This window comes from Sciurus vulgaris (assembly GCF_902686455.1).
Source record: "Sciurus vulgaris genome assembly, chromosome: X".
Lineage (NCBI taxonomy): Eukaryota > Metazoa > Chordata > Mammalia > Rodentia > Sciuridae > Sciurus > Sciurus vulgaris.
The window spans coordinates 32,123,154-32,144,347 of record NC_136471.1 but is presented as its reverse complement, the minus strand read 5'-3'; the positions used below and the strand labels follow the sequence as shown (position 1 = coordinate 32,144,347).

Below are 21,194 nucleotides of genomic sequence, written 5' to 3'. Positions count from 1 at the left end.
TGCTGGGCCTAAGTCACCTCTAGCTTTTTGAGTCTCTTCTTGGAGGCATGGATGACCTATTCTGATGGTGCTAAGAGGGACACCACCCTTCAGGAACATGCATGGCTCTCCTCTCCCACCTCTCCCCCCATAGCCTGCCTCCTCTCTGCCTGATGGATGGCTCACGTTCTTCAAGATCAATATACATTTCTGTGAAGGTATGCATTTCTCTTTAGGAGCACTGTGGAGCAATGACTCCAAAAAGAGCCCTGGAGCTGGCTGGTGACAATCACTAGCTAGAGGAACTGTGCCTTAAGGATAAAATCCAGGATTTCTTGATTTTTTACATTCCCTCTCTGTTCTTCCTTGGAGAGCAAAGGCTGGGGAGATGGAGAGAAGAGTGGCTGAAAGGAAGACGAAGCAAATGGAGGAGAGGAACAGGGGGAAAGCAAGAAAAGAAAGGAAAAACTTGGCAGGGCGGAGAAAAATGAGAAAGTTGAGTGACAGCATCAACAGCTTTCTGAGGCACTCAGCAACCTGTGCCATAAACTGTGTCCCCCAGAATTAAAGCAATCCTTTTATTAAATGGGCCCAATTTATAATGAGTCATTTTAGTGACTGAGGTGAAACATAATGTACCTGCATGTGCTTAATAAAGAGCATGAGTAGAGGTGTTTGCATTCTGCATAGGCTGGCTTTTAAACTCACACTTGCCAATTCACCAAGTGGAAGGGACCAGTCCATGGTTAATGTCAAGGAACTGGTCCAGTATGCTGAACTTGGAAGCATGACCGGGCACTTTCAGGGGTTTATATAGAGTCACACTGGGTTTAATTTCCCAGAGGAAATAGAAACTGATGCTTAATACACTATACATATATTGGACTACTTGACTAAAGCTGAAGGGGTAGTGGGGAAATGAGTGGCAGGGAAATGAGCAGGGAGGTAAAAGTAGCCTCAGCTTCTGTCCTTCTTGCTATGGAGTACGGGAAGTTCATTAGAAGCAAGGACACTGTGGAGTGCCATGTTTGGAAAAGTTCTGTTTCTCCATGCTCAATACTCGAAACTTCCTCAGGGCAGGTGATCAGAACCAAGTCTTTGCTCAGGTCTAACCACAAGAAACATTTCCCAAGCTCCCTAACAGGACAGCTATGCAATAAGGGCATGACTCGGGGGCATCTTTTTCCTCATCTTCCTATTGGCCTCAGAGTAAAAAGGAAATAGAAATCATCAAACCCACAGACACAGAAACAGTTCTATTTGGAAATTACAAAAATGGGGAAGTCATTCAGAATAAAATCGAGAAGGTCAATTTTCTGGCAAGCTCTTGGGTCATTTTTCAATCAGAGAAGAGCATGGGGGAGCTCTGGACTTTTGGGGGCAAGTTTGTGTTTCTGGTGGTTTTGTCGTCAGAGCTGGTGTGCATTTGCTGACTGCTTTTCATTCATTTGAGAATATAAGCAGATGTTCCCTGACCCATTGGCTTTCTTGGGTAAAGGCTAGTATTTCTTCCCATGAACTTATAATATGACCTTATAATATGGACCTTGGTGAACAAAAGAAAAACTCTATGCAAATACTAAGTTCTAGAGGGAGACAAATCACTTAAAAACATTTCTCTTGGAGGAAATGCAGAATGAATTTTAAAAAGACTATATGCATATATAAATTTACCACAGGGGATTTCTTTTTTATGTATACATAGAAAGAGCCAATCAAAAATAAGTAAGTAAATGAGCAAAAAGAAGATCCGTAGAGTAGAGGAAGGAGAATGCCAGGAAGGAGGGGAGGAGAGAAGGGGAGGGATATGAACTGAAACTGAATTCCGTGCATACACGACTTTGTCAAGAAGAACACAACTACTATAACTCTAGTGCTCTAATAAAAATCCCTTGTGGGATGGGAGTAGGAAAGGCAGTAGAATGAATTGGACATCACTTTCCTATGTTCATACATGAATACATGATGAGCAAAACTCCACATCATGCCACATCATGTACAACCACAAGAATGGGATCCTAATTAGGATAAATTATACTCCATGTACGTATAATATGTCAAAATACACTCTACTGTCACATACATCTAAAAAGAACAAACAGGGCTGGGGTTGTAGCTGAGTGGTAGAGCACTTGCCTAGCATGTTTTGAGATACTGGGTTAGATTCTCAGCACAGCATATCAATAAATAAAATAAAGGTCAATCGACAAAAAAAAAAAATCCCCCTGAAGACCAACACCATACAACTATAAAGTATACAAAAGACAGCTTGAGCTTAAGCCAAGATTGGGAAGTTGTATAAGAAGTGTTCAAGGAGCCCCTGAACTGGGGACTGCATGAAGGGAGGGAACCCCTTTTCAGTGAAGACCAATTTAATGATTTAATAAGAATGAGTAAAGAGACCCTTTCCAAGGTCATGATTCAGGAAATCCACAGTTTAAACCAGTAAAAAGTAGAAATATCTTTAAATTAACTGGGGAAAAGATGGATAGGCACTCGGATTCACAGCTTCTTCAAAGAATCTCTTAAGTGCATCTCCAGAACTGAACAGCCCTAGATATATATCCTTGCCCTCCACTTATCCACCTCTATCACTTTGGGGAAGTCACTTAACCTCTCCATGATTCAATCATATCTTAAAAAATGGCAATGACAAAGGTACCTTCCTCAAAGAACTAAATGACTGCATGACGACATATGTTAAATTATTAAGTACGAGATTTGGTACATAGTAAATGCTCAATGAATAGTAACTGTTATTAAGAAGTAGAGACTTCTAGAGTCCTTTTGGTTTCTGTTATAAACCCAGAGTGTAAATTTGTACTAGGTGGCTAAATCTGGATCCCTTCTCTGGATTAGGTCCCCTGTTTCTCTAGCACTCTGAGTAATCATTTACTTTTTAGCTACCACTGCTATCCCCTGACCCTCCCATTCCTATGTCCCTAGGCAGATCTCCTAACACAGGGACAATTATTCAACCACTCTATCCACAGCTCCTAGCACAGTTCCTGGCACATGGGAACACAGAGTAAGCACTGAATGAACTGCAACCCAAAGCCCAAGTCCTCGCTGACACTGTCAATCTCATTTTCATTCCTGGGGTAATGTTTGAGTGACAAATGATTGGTGGAGACATGGCTCTATACCCCAAAGAGGGTTTTCCTATCTTAGAGTTTCTGAGAACCATCACCAGAGATATTATTGTCCCTACTTAAGGGGTTCATTATAAAGTGTAAATTCCTAAAAATCAATGTAATTTACTTTGATATAAAAATGAAGGTGGAATAGACCCATTTGTGGCCCCCATCCCAAAATGGTTTTATTATAGGGACCCCAAGAGAATGGTGATCCTCCTTGCGTAAGTCAACATACCCGAATTCTCTTAAAGGATAACTTCCTTCCTCTGTCAGTACTGCACTTATCTGTCTCTTCTTGAGCATATTTGCATTTTCCAGTCTATAACAAGCTACCCGAGTTTTCTATCTCAGTACACAGTAGGCTTTAAAACAAATTCTAACGTTTGTTTTCTAAGCTTTAATGGATACCTTCTTGTACTAGTACTGTCTTTTACAGGAGTGAACAAATCCATGTTCATACTATATGTATTATCGTTGTATTATAAAGCCTTAGACCTCTCTAAACAGGATCTAAACCAAATGCAATCATACTTTACTCAACTAAATAGGGTATTTAAGTTTTAATTGTTTTGTTAAACTGAAGCTGAAACTAGGTTGCCTGAGGGCTTTGTATTGCCAAACTGGCTCTTAACTGGAAGCATCCTGCAAACAATCATGTTTTATGGCCCCTTGGGGGCATTCATAGGCTCTTACTCAACAGAGGCAAGTTCATTATTTCTATCTCTCAAAAGGTTTTTCCTATGGTCCCTGAATTTTGAATTAACCAGATTGTAGTGTAGCCCCACTCTTCTATGGTAGAAGGCTTAGAATTACTGCTCTGATGTGGAAGGGCCCCCCAAAGCCCATGTATTGAAGACTTGGTTCCAAGCCTGTGGTGTTATTGGGATATAGTTAAAGCCTTAGGAGAGGGGACCTAGTAAAGGAAGTTAGGTAACTGGGACAGTGAATGGGGATATTTGGACCCTGGCCCCTTCCTATCTCTCTCTTTGCTTCCTGGTCACCATGAGATGAACAGACCTCTTTCATCACACACTTCTGCCATGATGTGTGGTGCTGCCACAGGCTCAAAGCAACAGGGCCAAATGGCCATGAACTGTAACTCTGAAACTGTGAGTCAAAATAAACCTTTTCTCCTCTTAAGTTGTTTATCTCAGGTGTTTTGTCATAGTGGAGTAAAGCTGATGAACACAACCACTATACATGCCTAAAGGACCACTTTGTTTGTTTCCATAAAGTGCCCAGTTCAGTGGTCTGCACACAATGAGTCCCTTTTAATTGTCTTTGTTGGTCGTTTTTTTGCACTTAGGTCTGAGCTCAAAAGGAAAAGGGAAAGTACAAATTTGGTAACAGTATTTTTGACCTATGTGATAATACAGCACAGGAGATGGGTATTGTAAAAATATTTTCTCTATGTAGTCTTAGGAAGTCTGAAAAAGGGTATAGTTCAAGATGATTTGGGACTCCTGGGTCCTATCCTTTTTCTTCCATCTCTGTTTCTTCCCCTCTTGTGCTACTTCCACCCGCCCATCTCTCATCATGGCCTGCCCATGTAGCCCTTATTCTAGTCACTGGTACCCACAGGTTGCTAAAGGCAATCACGGATAGAGTCTGGCTACCTCACATATATTATGAAGACAATGGGAGGGTTCTATAAATGAATTTGGGGAAAGAACAAGATAGCCTGAGCAAGAACAAGGGAAATAGAGAGTTCTTTTTCTCTGCAAACATACCTGAAAGTCATAAGCAGAATAAGGTGGCAGGTGGGGAGGGCTATGGTAGTAGGTATTGTACGATGCCACCTGGGGACGAGCATAGTAAGAAACAGTCGGATGGGCATTTTCAACAGAACAGTTCAGTGCCGGGAGAGTAGGATTCTGTAGAAAAACACAAAATTAGAAACAACATAAGTGTTCTTCACTAGGAAAATGGTTAAATAAACTGGGGTACATGTATAGATGTACATCTATACATCTATAACATGTAGCTGTTGATAGGCATATGAGATAGACCTATATTTAGTGACAGAGAAAAATTTCCAAGGCATATTGTTGATTTTTTTAAAAAATTCACTGTGATACATTAATACAGAATGATTCCAGTTTATGTTTAAAAAGATTCAAACAGTTGTATATGTATGCATATTTATTAATGCAAAGAAATCAATCTGGAAAGCTTCACAACAAACCATTGACTATGGTTATCTCTGAGGAGGGGAGTAATATTGGGAGGAGAATCAGGGCTCTTAACTTTCCACCACAAATGACAAAGTTTTTACAACTAATATGCATCAGGTCATTTTCCCCCAAACTTTTTTTTGGCAGTGCTGGGTATTAAACTCAGGGCTTCGCACATGCTAGGCAAGCACTCTACTGCTGAGCTACATCCCCAGCCCTTCCTGCAACTTTTTAATTTGAAAATTTCAAATCTATGAGATATTGAAATTATTTATGTGATGTTTAAAAACAAGGATTTAAAAAGAAAAAGACTCAAAATGTCAAATGTCAAATAGACAAGGCTGAACAGGCTACTGCTCTTGGTGTGACAGAATGCATTCAATCACAAAGAGCTTGTATAAGTTGCAAGGATTCTTGTAAATTCCAACCTTACTAAGGAGCTCTCCTGCAGACATGAAGGATATTAATTTCTCTTCAGCCCTGCATGGCTAGCAGTATACAGAAGCCAAGAAAGACCAGGCAGAGTATATTGATCCTTTTTTTTTTTTTTTTGCAAACAAAACAGCACAGAAAGAAAATTTATCATTTTTACAAGCTGATGGTATATGTAGCCCTTCAAGCCTTCAAGGGTTTAAAGTGATCATGTTCAGGATGGAGTCCCTGCTCTCCATAGGGCCACAGAATATCTAAAGGAAGTTACTACTGCTCATTAGTTCCCAAGTAGGACTGTGCTTTGGACTACATGGGTCAAGATGTGGGGTAAATGATTTTTCCATCTTCCATGTCATTGACTCCTTCTTCATTCATGCGGATAATCGAGAGCTATCTGAAAAGATCAACGTGTCTTCTTTCTGGAACAAGTCTACAACACTTTAGCAGAAAGCAGAAGCTTCCACTCAAGTAGTGAAAATATGTGGGTCGGCTTTGGCAGTGGCACAGGCAACTGTGAGGGTGTTGGCAGGGGAAACTTCCTTACAGCAAGTTTCAACACAGCTCTACTGCTCTCTTCCTTGCAGTGAGTTATTGTTTACATCTCTAGGAAGTTTGAAGAGCTGCAGACCTCAGTCATTACAATGCAGCTCACAGACAAACAGAAATGATTGTCAGACTCTCTAGTGTGTGAGATCTTGACCAATCCAAGGGTTGGCTTGCTTTATAGATGAACAGCACTTAGAAATGCCCTTATCTCTCCACCAGAATTCTAAGAAGAAAATTTTACCCCTGGGGGAAGTACCAGAAATCATGTTCCCTTGATCTTCAGTCCATCATAAACTCCCTCACAACTCTTACAGAATGAAACTAGCTCTTTTATCCAAATAAACTAAGCCCAACTATGGAAAAAAATCCCACAACATCAACTATATCTATAAAAGTGTTTGTGTGTTCAGTGAGGCTAAGGGTCCAAAATCATATTTGAAAGGAAACTTTTATAGAGAAAGAAACACAAGAGGAAAATGGAATGAGATGTAGAGAAAATGGACAGGACAACAGGAGAGAAAGAGGAAGAGGGAGTGAGGCGAAGGGGGACATAAAGAACAGGGCAGGTATGAGGCAAAAGAGATGGCCCCAAAGAATGGTTTGGCTATATTTTAAATCAGTAATTCTGATTTTACAACAGATTTGGGCTCTGTCTCCATTTGTGTGCACATATAAGAGTCTCTGTGTGTGCGTATTTGTTAAAATTCTTGGGCTCAAGTTGTGAGACCCTCATTATTGATCAGCAGCATTCTGAGTTCCAGTAAAACAAAAGGTTACTAGGTAGCACAGGGAATGGTGAAAGCAATCTTGCCTACACAAAACCGAGTCAATTCTGAAACAATGATTGTGGACTTTGGAAAGACTGCTACTTTTATTCGTCATTAGTTTACTCCAAACCAGAGACACAAGTTAGTAGAAAAAATGACAATATATATTCACTATTTAATGATTCATCTTAAGTCTGCATATCTTTAGTCAACATATACTTCATCAAACATTTTTTAATGATCCTTTTCACCTCTGGTCAGGGAATGAAGACATCCTTTTTCTTTTCAGGATTCCACAGTTCTGGAAATGGTGGCTCCTAGCAGCTTCTATTGAAGGCTGCCAGCTCACAGCCTTTGGCTTTGTTTTTACTCTCTGGAAATGACTTCCATCATCCAGCACCCCTGGACCTCCCTGGAGACCCCAGGAGACTCTACTCAGGGAGAAGACACACAGTCACCAATGACCTTTGGACCTAGGCCAAGGATTTTATTTAGGCTCACCTGATTAGTGTTCTAGAACTTTGTACCTCATGGTTCTTGTTTTAGTAAAGTGATCGAAGTAATAGTCCCTCTTTGGTGGCCCCATCTTATGCCCCCACTAGTGTTTGCTCATGCTGTGAATCAAGTATTGTCTCCCCTGATCTTTACTTTCATCTTCCATTTTCTCTACTGGTCCTTGACAGTGTTTTCAGGCTTGTCATTTGATAGTACTTGGTATTTCCCTCCCTCTCCACCCTTACTGTTAAAGAAGCTCCCAACAGTTGGAAACAAGTCACTTTTATTTTTTTAAATTAAAGCAACTAAACAAAGGAGGTAATGTCTGTTACAACACTTGTAGAACCAGAAAGGGCTAACCAAATGTTAGGGGCAGCAGGGATGGAGTAGAAAGAGCAAAGTCTCTAGCATCTGACAGATCTGGGCTTCAGTCCCAGTTCTGCTATTTAGCTCTGGGAAAGTGATTTGACCCTTCTTGGAACGTTTCCTCGACTGTTAAATGGGGACAGTAATACTTATCTCATGAGAGTAATAATGAAGATCAAAAAAAGTAAATGTGCAAATATACTTTTAGAAAGTTTAGGGCCACTACTGCATTTATCAGGACAGACTATCAACAAATTTATTTTTCTTCTCGAGGTCAAAGATAACACTGAAATTAAGAGTTTGGAGATAAACCTCTATATCTGCAATTAAGTGATTTTTGACAAGGGGGCTAAAGAACCAAAATTGGGAAAGAACAGTCTCTTGAACAAATGTACTGGGACAACTGAATATCTACATGCAATAGAGTGAAATTGAGCCCCTACCTCATACCAGATATAAACTGTTGGAGGCTATGCCATGTGGAATATGCCAAGATGGTGCCTGGCAGCCAGCCAGAAGTTGTTTTGATAACATCGGTGGTGAGGAAGTTGGTTAACATAGACACACTCAGGTGCTTTGTCATTGACTGTATTCAAGTGAGTCCACGCACACAAGGTGTGCACAGGTGTTTCCTAGTGCTCCTGCTTGGGCCTGCTCATTTTAACCTTTGCCGTGATAGGGCAGCTGGCTCCTCGCCTGATCTCAACTGGTGTGGCCCCGCCCTTCACCTCCTGGAGGGAATATAAGCGGGCAGTAGGCAGAAGGCAAGAAGAAGCAGCTAGCAGTAAGAGGAAGCAGCAGCAAGCAGAAAGCAGCAGCAGTAAGCAGCAAGCAGGAGGCAGCAGGCAGAAGGCAGATGGCAGATCGTAGAACGGAGAACTGAGAACACACCTCTAGGTCATAGATCACAGATCGCAGTATGTGGGATGCACCACTAAGAAGCACCTCAGATAGATAGCACCTAATTCACAGGATGCGGGACGCACCTCTAAGAAGAAGCAGCAGAACTCTAAGAAGAAATAGATCTCTGATAAGCGTAGCAAGCTGTCTTTCTCTAAAAACTTCCTCTAAAAGCAAAGTCTCTCTTCCTCTAAGCAAAGTCTCTCTTCCTCTCAAAGAAGCCTCTCTTCCTCTAAAAAAGCAAGCAAGCAAGGAAGCAGTACAGAAATAGAAGTAGTTTATTTCCAGTCCACCTCCGATAAATACCCACGCAATTGTTGCTGCAGGCGATAACAAGTATCCACGGGATTGTTGCTGCGGGCGGTAACAATAAACATTAAATCAAAAATCTACATGTAACTCATACATTGCTGGTGGGACTGCAAATGGGTGCAACCTCTCTGGAAAGCAGTATGGAGATTCCTCAGAAAACCTGGAATGGAACCACCATTTGACTCAGTTATTCCACTCCTTGGTCTATACCCAAAGGATATCAAATTAGCATACTACAGAGATACAGCCATATCAATGTTTATAGCAGCTCAACTCACAATAGCTAAGCTGTGGAACCAACCTAGGTGCCCTTCAACAGATGAATGCATAAAGAAAATATGGTACATATACACAATGGAATATTACTCAGCCATAAGAGGAATGAAATGATGGCATTTGCTGGCAAATGGATGGAACTGGAGACTATCATGCTAAGTGAAATAAGTCAATCCCAAAAAACCAAAGGCCAAATGTTATCTCTGATATGCGAATGTTAACACACAATAAGGGGGCAGGAGAGAGGGAAGAATAGAAGTTCACTGGATCAGACAAAGGGGAATAAAGGGATGGGAGGGAGATGGGATTAGGAAAGACAATAGAAAGTACTGGACATAACTTTCCTAAGTTTCTATACGAATACATAACCCATGAAACTCCACATCATGTACAACCACAAGAATGGGATCTTAATTAGGATAAGTTATACTCCACGTATGTATGACATGTCAAAATACACCACTGTCATATATATCTAAAAAGAACAAACAAAAAAAATTTTTAAATCTACATATAAGTGCTGAAACTGTAAAATTTTTAGAAGAAAATGTAGAGAAAAATTCTTCATGCCCTTGGGTTTTGCAATGGATTCTTAAATATGACAACAAAAGCACAAGCAACAACAAAAATAGATAAAATTTTAAAACTTTTGTACATAAAAGGATATTACTGATAAAGTGAAAAGACAGCCCATAGAATGGGAGAACATATTTTCAAATCACATATCCAATAAAGTTCTAATATCCACAATACATTAAAGAATTTTTACAACTCAACAACAAAAAAGACAAATGCTCAATTAAAAAAAAATGGGCAAATAACTTAAATAGGTATTTCTCCAATGAAGATTACAAATCACCCACAAGCACATAAGATACCCATTGGTCATTAGGGAAAAGCAAATCAAATCTACAATGTAGTACCACTTTGCACTCACCAGAATGGCTACAATTAAGAGGAAATTATCAGTGAGGATGTGGAGAAATTGAAACCCTTATACACTGTTGGTAGGAATGTAAAATGATATAGCTGCTGAGGGAAACAGTTTGGCTGTTCCCCTAAAAGTTAAATATAAAATTACTATACAACCAAGCAATTCAAGCTCTAGGTTTATGCCAAAAAAGAACTGGAAACATGTATTCCAACAAATCCTTTATATGAATGTTCATAACAGCACATTCCCAATAGCCAAAAGGTGGAAACAATTCAAATGTCCCACAACAGATAAAAAGAAACAAAATGTGGTATACACATACAATGGAATCATCACTCAGTCATAAAAAGAAATGAAACACTGATATATGCTGCAAGGTAGAGGAATCCTAAAAGTTATAAGTGAACGGAGCCAGACACAGACACATTCACATAGTGTATGATTCAATTTTTATGAAATACACAGAATAGGGCTGGTTGTGGTGGCACGTGCCTGTAATCCCAGCGACTTGGGAGGCTGAAACAAGAGGGCTGCAAGTTACAGCTGGCCTGGGCAACTTAGTGAGACCCTGTCTCAACAAAATAAAAAAAGGGTGGGATATGTAGCTCAGTGTGTGTGAGGCCCTCAGTTCAATCCCTAGTACCACACACAAAAAAGAAAAGAAAAGAAAGATCCAGAATAGGTGAAGCCACAGGGACAGAAAGCAGATTAGTAGCTTCTGGAACAGGGAGTAACAGTTTAATGAATACGGGTTTCAGGTAATGAAAAGTTCTGGAACTTAACAGATGTGATGACTGCATGACATGACACTGTGAATATATTGCCACTAAACTGTACACTTCAAAGTGATAGATTTTATGTTTGTGATTTCCTCCTCCATCTTTTAAAGGGCACAATAAGGAATAACGGGTCTGAAGTTAAGGCCAAAAGCTAGGCAAAACTGTATGTCTTATAGCACCACCTTCTCAAGCCTTCCTTCTTTCCAACTTCCAGAAATTTCTTGAAGAAAAGTTGTCTTCCCCAGGTACCCTTTGCCTTCAAATTCCAACCCCTCTGTCACCATGGAAAAAGATCTTATCCAATCCTTCACACAGAGACGTTAGCAGAACAAGCTATTAACATGTCTGTGGCATATTAGCCTTTTTCTTTTTTTGAATACATGCATTTTGTAAGTGGACAAGGAAAAAGAGGACAATGCCCGTTTTCCAAAAGTGGTGGAATTTTCTGCACTATTACTTTTAAAGCATAAAACTGGAGAGGGGACATCTTGCAGGAACACCACAGAGCCTACCAAGTAGCCACCACCTACTCCATTTGTGCATCATGATGGCCCTGCCACCCAGGCCTGAAAGTATTAGGAACAAATCAGGGAACTCCTACCTGTCCTGAGGTCCTAATCTCCTCAACTACCAACTAGGAAGTTTCTCTTCCAGTCCTTCCACTTGCCCATTGTGGAAAGTCTCCAAGGGAATTCTTTTCTCTAAAAGAAGCCTCAACCCACAAAGATTTCCTGCAGCTCTCTCACCTAAAAGCTCCCTCAGGCCCAAACTTACAGGAAATCCTTCTCCTTCCTAGGGCACCACCTATGTTAGTGCTTCAGCTTTCTGTAGGGAGGGGAGGGGAGTGTGAATGAGAAATGTGTGCATGAGAGAGGGAAAGAAAAAAAGAGAAAGACAGTCTGAAGGTGGGCAGGAAAGGATTTCTTTTGACATAGGGTCACCAGCAGGGATGCTCAGTATTTCCAGTCAGTCCAGTCCTGCTGGGGACTTGCTATTCAAACCTAGAGGGTTTTTTTTTCCCCCTTATCCTACCCCTCCTTTCATTTTCCATCACCCATCCTTTTGACAGTGTGGGATCAAGTTACAAACTGCCTTTCAGGTTCCACTGCCTGGGGGAACCTGAAAAGGGGCAGAAGCAGGCATGGGCCTAAAGGCTGCCTATCTCCTTTCTGGGGACAAAGCAAGCCCCTTTTAGGCACAAAAGAATTCTCTAAGCACACGTGGAACATTCCTTTAAAGAAGGGGTGCTCGACCCTGGCCACAGATCAGAATCACCTGTGGAGGTTTTTAAAAAAAATCACTGATGCCTAGGCTTCAGTTTAGACCAGTTAAATCATTAATAATCTCTGGAGAAGAGGCCCAGGCATCTGGGTTTTTCTGTTTGGGGTTTTTCTTTTTAAGCACATTGGATGATTGTAATATGAAGCCAGGTTGAGAACTCAAAATGATCATGTCCATAATGAGAGATGAAGGCTTATCAAATTAGCAAATAAATGCTTACAAATGCTTTAAAAGCAAAGAAAGGAGGAAACCTACCGTTACAGAGTGCATACTGTGTGCTGAATTCTGGTGTGCTTTTGCAGATACACATAAATATATGGAAAAGATTTGGAAGAGAGGAATGAGAATGTGGGTAGACTGAGGTTGAGGTTGAAGGCAAGACTGGGCAAGCATCTTAGCTGGGGGTTGGCTCTTCACATGCAAAAGGAGCCTAGATGCTTTTTCTGGAGAAACTCCAGGGTGAAATTCCCGGAGAGGGGGAGACTGGTATTAATCATACCTACAGCTAAAAACCTTCTTCCCTTCCTTCTCTACCAAAAGTTGTTAAGGGGAAAAGTAACCAAGCTTTCTCCTGAAAATGTCAGGGAGTGGTATACCTGAGTGTTTACATAACCTGTATGAATGGAAGAACTGAAAACATGCCACCCTACTCACATCCCATTCCCAAGATATGCGTCAAGAACACAGGTAATTCATGTTAACAAGAAATATTTGCAGACTCATGACACTGCTTCAACTTGAGATGTTTGAAGGCAGCTACACCCTTGAAACAATTGCTTCTGATTGCTCCCTTCAAAATATGGGTCTTGGGCTGGGGTTGTAGCTCAGTAGTGAAGTGCTTGCCTTGCAAGTGTGAAGCACTGGATTTGATCCTCAGCACCACATAAAAAAATAAACAAAAAAATAAAGATATTGTGTCCATCTACAACTAAAAAAATATACATTTAAAAAAAATATGGGTCTCCATTGCCTAGCCTTGTGCTCCCTACACCCAACAGGGACCCCTGGGAAATGGAAAGTCACTTCCTTCCTTACCATGTCCTTAAAGCCTCCAAGGACCGCAGCAGTGATGATGCCAAGGAACAGGCCAACAATATTGAGGATGGTGGCAGACCAGAGCAGGTGGTAGAGGTGGATGATATCCTGGCAGCTGCTGACATCAATGTATTCATAGTACCCACCAGTGATCTCCACCCTGCTGCAAAGGGAGGAACACATTATATAGTCAGTACCCCTGGGGACAGACTATCTATCCCCCCAGGGATTTGGCTACCATGTAGCTCAGCAAAATACAAGTGGGCAAGTGGGGAGCTATTGTAAAGGACATCATAGCCATGCACTTGGGGAGCAAGGCACTATAATAAAGCAAGGTGTAATTGCTGTTTACCTAAACAATCAAACAGAAAAAAACCCTCTTCTCTGCCAGATAAATACTTGTAACCATCACTAACCCTATCCTGGAGAGCATTTATTGATTCTTGTTATATACAAGGTACAGGGCTAAGCATTTTAGATGTGTGAATTCATTAAATCTGTGCTTTCCAATATTTCAGCCACTAGCCACATGTGTCTATTTAAATGTAAATTAAGTCAAATTTAGAGTTCAGTTGCTCCATCTCATTAGCCACATTTCAAATGCTCCATAGCCACATGTGGCTAGTGGTTGCTGTACTGGAGAGCACAGATTTCAGAACATTCCTATCATCACAGAAAGGTCTATTGGACAGTGCTGCAAATCCTTATGGTATTCTGTGAGGCAGGTACTGTTACTATTCCCATCTTGTGGACAAAGAACGTGAAGCACACAGAGGTTAAGGAATTTGCCCAAGTCATAAGTGGTAAAGCTGGGGTCCAACTGAGGCTTCAAAGACTTCAATTCCTCCCCTCTCAAAACAAAACAACAACAACAAAAGTCCCACCAAACAAACAAAACAGTGTCCCAACAAAGAACCCAAAACCAGTTGCTGCACTAAACCCTGAGTATCATGTCCTTGGAAAGGTTTCCTCCCCCTACTGTTTCCAAAGACACCCCATCATCCAGCCCACTCTCACTCACATTGCCTGCTGTGAACCGAATTCATATGTTGAAGCCCTTACATTAAGTGGGAATGTACAGTTAATGCAGGTCCTGCATGTGCAGATTCAACCAACCACAGATTGAAATATTTTAAAATGGGGAGATGGAAGAAGATGGCTGCTGAATAAGATCCTCCTGTGATCTCCCTTCACAGACAAGTAAAGCAGCTATTCATGAACTAAACTACCAGCACAAGAGCTAAAGAAATCATGTGAGAGACCATAGTTCCTGCTTTTAGTATAACACAATTAGAAGATGCATGCAAGAAGGCAGGAAGGGAAGAGTTTCCTGTATCATCCCTCCCCACCTCCAAGCAGCCCAGCATGGAGAGAGACACCTCCCACTTGGGGAAGGAACAGAGAATTAAGTCTGGGCTGTGGACTTGAAACTCAGTACTAGGTACACCATGGTGAAACTCAGTGATGGGCAAAGCCCCACGACCCACTTACTGCCAAGGAAATACTCATGAATTGAGACTTTGGAACTGTGTTAGGCCAGGTGACAGAGACTACTTCCACCATCCCTCCCCTAATCACTGGAAGCACATTAGGGAGCAGAATTTCACCCTCTGGGGAATGGGGCACAAAAGCTAGTTAAGGACTTTGTCTTAGAGCCCCATGCCAGACCCACTGGGATAAGGCCAAGCACCCAATAGAAACTGAGGGCCCCTTATGCAGGCCACAGCTCACAGGCCAGAGCCCAGAGAAAGAGCTGTAGATCAGCTCTGGCATCAGGCAGAGACCTGTGTGCTAGTTGGACAGACCCAAGTTTCTGTTGCATCAGTTCCAGCCTTAGAATGGGCTTGAGGAACACCTCCCTCCTCACACGACTGTGCAGACCTCTGTGACTGAGACTCAGGTGTGACCCAGCTTAACATAAGCCTTGGGGGCCAAAAGTCTGTTTCCAACACCCATCCCCCAACCTCAGACAACACAGCTATTGCCAGGCCAGTGCTCACAGATGGGGCTCTAGAATTGCCCTGGCACCAGGCGGAGACCTGTGCCCCAGTGGGACACACTTGTATCCCTGAGACTATGAAGATCCTTGCAGTTAAAAGACTCAGGCACACCCCAACTTAGCATCACCTCAGGTGGTCAAAGTCCTGCTTTCATCTTTGCCCTAGAACTTCCTGCTAAGCTGCTAAAATCTAATACTGAGAAGATCTGAATGGCCCCATTCCCATCTCTGCTTGTGGATGGAGCCTTTGGAACAGCTCCAATGCTGGGGGAAGACACATGGCCCTAGACAACTGAAATTCTATTCCAGCCAATATCACCTGTGGCTGGTTGCCATAGACAGCCCATGGAAGTGTGGACCTTGGTCCCACACCAGTGTTGTTGGTCTTGGTGGCCCATGGGCTCAAAGTGTGACACAGCTTGGTGGCTTTGGTGGCCACAGGTGTGACATAAGAGCCTGAGGCTGCTTCATCCATGGTGACTGCCTAGATCTGAGCAGAATCCTGCAGTGTCTGACCATTAGTCGATTACTCTGGATGAGGCATATGGACCTACTCTGGCTCCAGGGAGAGGTTTGTGAGGACAGATTACTCTCTCTAGGTACTCTTCTGTTTCTTTCTGAACAATAAACCCACAGAGTATATGGGACAAACCTCGGCTTAGACTGCCCTTTAGTACTGAAACAGTGACAATGCACCAATAGTGGACCTGGAAAATCTGGACTTGGGTGTAATCTAGTGTTGAAATGGTGGAAATAACTACAGGCTCAAAAAAAAAAAAGCAGTCTGCCCTAGAATTTCTCAAAAGAGAGGCACAAAGAAACTGGATTTTGAAGACTGAAATAAATACCTGATGATGATGTAACATGCCAATGAGCATCAAGAGCTTTCAGGAAATCAGAACCTCACTTAATACTCAAAAATAAGGTGCCAGAAACCTTCCAGGCTGTAATCAGTATGGGGAAAGTCTCAAGAGAATTTTAAACAGCTGTTTTAAGGAATCTCAATGAGCTTGAAGAAAGCACAAAGAAACATTACAATACTCTAACAGAGAAACTGAGCAAAGAATGCACTCAATTAAAAATGTCAAGCAGAAATTTTTTTTCTAAAAAATATTTTTAGTTGTAGATGGACAAAATACCTTTATTTTATTTATTTATTTATTTTAAATTTATTTATTTACCTTTATTTTATTTATGTGGTGCTGAGGATTGAACCCAGTGTCTCACATGCACTAGGCAAGCACACTGCCACTGAGCCACAACCCCAGCCCTCAAGCAGAAATTCTTGATCTGAAAAATATACTCAGCAAAATTAAATATGCAATAGAAGTCAACAATAGCAGGATAGATCAAACAGAAGAAAGAATTAGTGAGCTCGAAGGCAAGCTATTTGAAAATACATAGTTGAAGGAGAAAAAAGAATGAAAAGGAATGAAGAAAGCTTATGAAAAGTCTGAAGCAATAAAAAAGAGAAAATATTCAAGTTACTGGGGTTCAAGAAACACTTGAGAAGGCCAAAGGGGTAGAGAGTTTATTCAAAGAAATAATACAGGGGCTGGGATGTAGCTCAGTGGTAGAGTGCTTTCCTAGCATGCATGTGACTCTAGATAGCACTGCAAAGAAAAAAAAAGAAATAATAATGGAAAACTTTCCTAACCTACAAAAGAAGACAAATATCCAGCTATCCAGGTTCAAGAAGATCAAAGGTCACCAGTCAAATTTAACTCAATCAAATCTATTCTAAGATGCTTTACAATTAAGCTCCTCTCACAGGTGAAAGAAAGGTAAAGAGAAGATTCTCAAGAATGTAAGAGAAAACAAAACAAAACAAAAAACCCAGGGGTGCCATAACTCTCCTGACAGCAGACTTCTTAGTCAAAACCTTACAGACCAGAAGAGAGTGGAATGAGATTTTTTTTCACAGTGCTGAAGGAAAAAACTGTCAACCAAGAACAATGTACTCAGTAAAGCTATCCTTCAGAAAGGAAGTAGGGTTTTATAAAAACTTTCCCAGACAAACAAAAGCTGAGAGAATATACCTCCACTAGACCTGTCTTACAAGAAATGCTAAAGGAAGTTCTTCAAACTGAAAGAGACATAAATGATTAAGAAGAAAACATCTGAATGTATAAAACTTACTGGCAAGAGTATACAAATTCAGAATGCTCTAATATTGTGAGCATGGTACGTAAGATATTCATATATTTAGCATGTAAACTAAAAATCAAAACAATTAAAAATGATGATTACATTAACATATTAAGTAATAGACAATATAGACAGACATAAAATGGGATATCAAAAATTCAAAATGTGGGGAGGAATGAAACAAAACTGGAGCATTTTCTTATGAGCCATCTTATTTTATTGTTCATTTATTTGATTCTGTTCTTATCCTTATGCTCATGTTAAGTTGCTATCATTTCAAAATAGCTTCTTATAATCAAAGATGTTTTTGTAAGTCTCATGATAACCAAAAAGCAAAATTCTATATAGACAAATTAAAAATAAGCAAGAAATCAAAACACACTACTATAGTAATTTACTTAACCACTAAGAAATACTATAAGGGAGAGAGAATAAAAGGAACTAAAACAAAACTATAAGATAGGATACATAATGGCTATGGTAAGACCTTGCATATCAATAATTACCCTGAATACAAATGGATTAAATTCTCCAATTAAAAGACACAGAGTGACTGAAAGGATAAAAAACAAGATATAACTTCATGTTGCTTATAAGAAACTCTCTTCACCTGTAAGGACACACATAGATTGAAAAGTGAAGGGATGGAATAAGATATTCCATGCAAATGGAAGCCAAAAAAAGCCATACTAACATCAGATAAAGTAGGCCTTAAATCAAAAGTTGTAAAGACAGACAAGAAGCATCATTATATAATGACAAAGAGATCCATTTGGCAAGAGGAAATACCACACACACACACACATGCACACACACACACACGTGCGTGTGTGCACCTAATACTGGAGCACCCAAATATACAAAACAAGTATCAATAGACCTAAAGGAAGAGAAAGACTGATGGATGGGGACTTTAACACCCTACTTTCAGCAATGGATAGATCATCCAAATAGAAGATCAACAAAGAAACAACAGAGTTAAATTGCACCTTAAACCAAATGGACCTAATTTGGTTCACAGTCTATCTGTGAACATGCTACATAACAGCTGCTAAATACACATTTTTTCATCAGCATGTGGTACATTCTCCAGCATAGATTATATGATAGGTCACAAAACAAGTCTTAAGAAAATTTTTAAAATGTATTATTTTTTCTGACCATAATGCAAAAAAGCCAGAAACCAATAATAAGAAGAGTTTTGGAAAATATAAAAAATACATGGAAATTAAAAAAATTACTTTTGAACAACCAATGGATCAAGGAAGAAATCAAGAATGAAATTTTAAAATTTCTTGAAATAAATGAACATGGAAACACAACATACTGGAACCTATTGAATACAGCAAAAGCAGTACTAAAAGGGAAGTTCATAGCAATCAATGCCCACATCAAAAAAGTAGAAAATTCTCAGATGAACAATCTTCTACTGTATCTCAAGGAACTTAAAAACAAGAATAAACATACTAAACCCACAATTAGTAAAAGGAAAGAAATAATAAAGGTCAGAGAAGAAATAAATGAAATGTCTAGAAAAGTAGTACAAAAGATCAATAAAACAAAAAGCTGGTTCTCCCACAAGATAGACAAACCCTTGGACTGGGGTTGTGGCTCAGTGGTAGAGCGCTTGCCTAGCATGTGTGAGTCACTGGGTTCGATTGTCAGCACTGCATATAAATAATAAAAGAAAGGTCCATTGCCAACTAAAAAAATATTTTGTAAAAAAAGATAGACAAACCCTTAGCTAAGCTAAGAAAAGGAGAGAATACTCAAAAAAAATCATAGATGAAATGGGAGGATTACAACTGACACTACAGAAATACAAAAGATCATTAGAGATTATTATGAACTATTATATATCAACAAATTTGATAATCTAGGAAAATGGACAAATTCCTAGACACATACATCTTACCAAGACAGAATTAGGAAGAAATAGTAAACCCAAAAAGACCAATCACAAACAACAAGTTTGAATCAGTAATAAAAAGCCTTCCATCAAAGAAAAGCCCAAGACCAGATGATTTCACTGCTGAATTCTACCAAAAGTTTAAAGAACTAATACCAATTCTCCTTAAATTATTCCAAAAAAATAGACGAGGAAGGGATTTTTCCAGAAACACTCTATGAGGTCAGTATTATCCTCATACCAAAACCAAACAAGGACACAATGAAATATAAAGAAAACTAAAGACCAATATCCTTGATGAACATAGACATATCCTCAACAAAATACTAGCAAACCAAATCCAATAGAACATTAAAAAGATTATTCATGGGCTGGGGATGTAACTCAGTGGTAAAGCACTTGCCTAGTATATGTGAGGCCCTGGACTCAATCCCTAGCACCACACATGAAAAAAAGATTATTCACCATGATCAAGTGGGATACATCCCAGGGATGCAAGATGTTTCAATATACATGAATCAATAAACATGCTACACCAACTCAATAGAATAAAGGACGAATACCATATGGTCTTCTCAGCTGATGCAGAAATGCATTTGATAAAATCCAACATCCTTCATAATAAAAACACTGAACAAATGTAGGCATATGAAGAACATACCTCAAATTAATAAAGGTCATTTATAATAAGCCAATGGCTAAGATTATCTTAAATGGAGGGAAGCTGAAAGTGATCTCTTTAAATCTGGAACAAGACAAGGATGCCCATTTTTACCACTTTGATTCAACATGGTGCCAGAAATCCTAGAGAGAGCAATTAGGCAACAGAAAGAAATAAAGGACATCCAAACTGGAAAAGAAGTTAAATTCTCACAGTTTGCAGATGACACAATCTTATACACAGAAAACCCTAAAACCTCCACCGAAAAAATTATCAGAGGTGATAATGATTTCAGCAAAGTTACAGGATACAAAATTAGATACAAAAATGAGCAACACTGCTCTATATCAATAACAAATTATCTGAAATAGAAACCAAGAAAACAATCTCATTTATAATAGCTACAAAAAATAAAATACCTAGGAATAAATTTAACCAAAGATGTGAAAGATCTCTATGATGAAAAGTATAAAAACATTGATGAAAGAAATTGAAGAGAACACAAAAAGTGGAAAGACACCCTGTGTTCCTGGATTGAAATAATCAATATCATTAAAATGTCCATACTACCCAAAGCAATTTACAAATTCAATGAAATCCTTACCAAAATACCAATGACATTCTTCACATAACTAGAAGAAATTCTAAAATTTATATGAAACCACAAAAAATATTGTTTTAAAAAAGCCAAAACCACATTGGCCAAAAAGAACAAAGCAAGAGGTATTATGAAACATGACTTCAAAATATGCTACAAAGCTGTAATAATCAAAATAAGATGGTATTGATATCAAAACAGACACATAAACTAATGGAACAGCTGGGTGCACAGCTGGGCGTGGTGGTGCACGCCTGTAATTCCAGCAGCTCAGGAAGCTGAGGCAGGAGGATCATGAGTTCAAAGCCAGTCTCAGCAACTTAGTGAGGCACCAAGCAACTCAGCGAGACCCTGTCTCTAAATAAAATACAAAATAGGGCTGGGGATGTGGCTCAGTGGCTGAGTGCCCCTGAGTTCATTCCCCAGTACTTCCCCTGAATAAAATAAAATAAAATAATAAAATAAA

The 21,194-nt window shown here is 39.8% G+C and overlaps 1 protein-coding gene across 3 annotated transcripts in view; it reads right to left on the bottom strand.

Annotated features, from left to right (window-relative positions):
• TMEM255A (transmembrane protein 255A) overlaps positions 1-21,194 on the bottom strand; it is a 59,937-nt gene that overhangs the window by 5,591 nt on the left and 33,152 nt on the right. For all 3 annotated transcript variants that reach the window (XM_079123426.1, XM_079123427.1, XM_079123428.1), the window contains 2 exons: positions 13,414-13,576; positions 4,847-4,990 (listed from right to left, as the gene is read on the bottom strand). In XM_079123426.1, the coding sequence (XP_078979552.1) occupies positions 4,847-4,990; positions 13,414-13,576 (307 nt within the window). The remainder of the gene's footprint in view (positions 1-4,846; positions 4,991-13,413; positions 13,577-21,194) is intronic.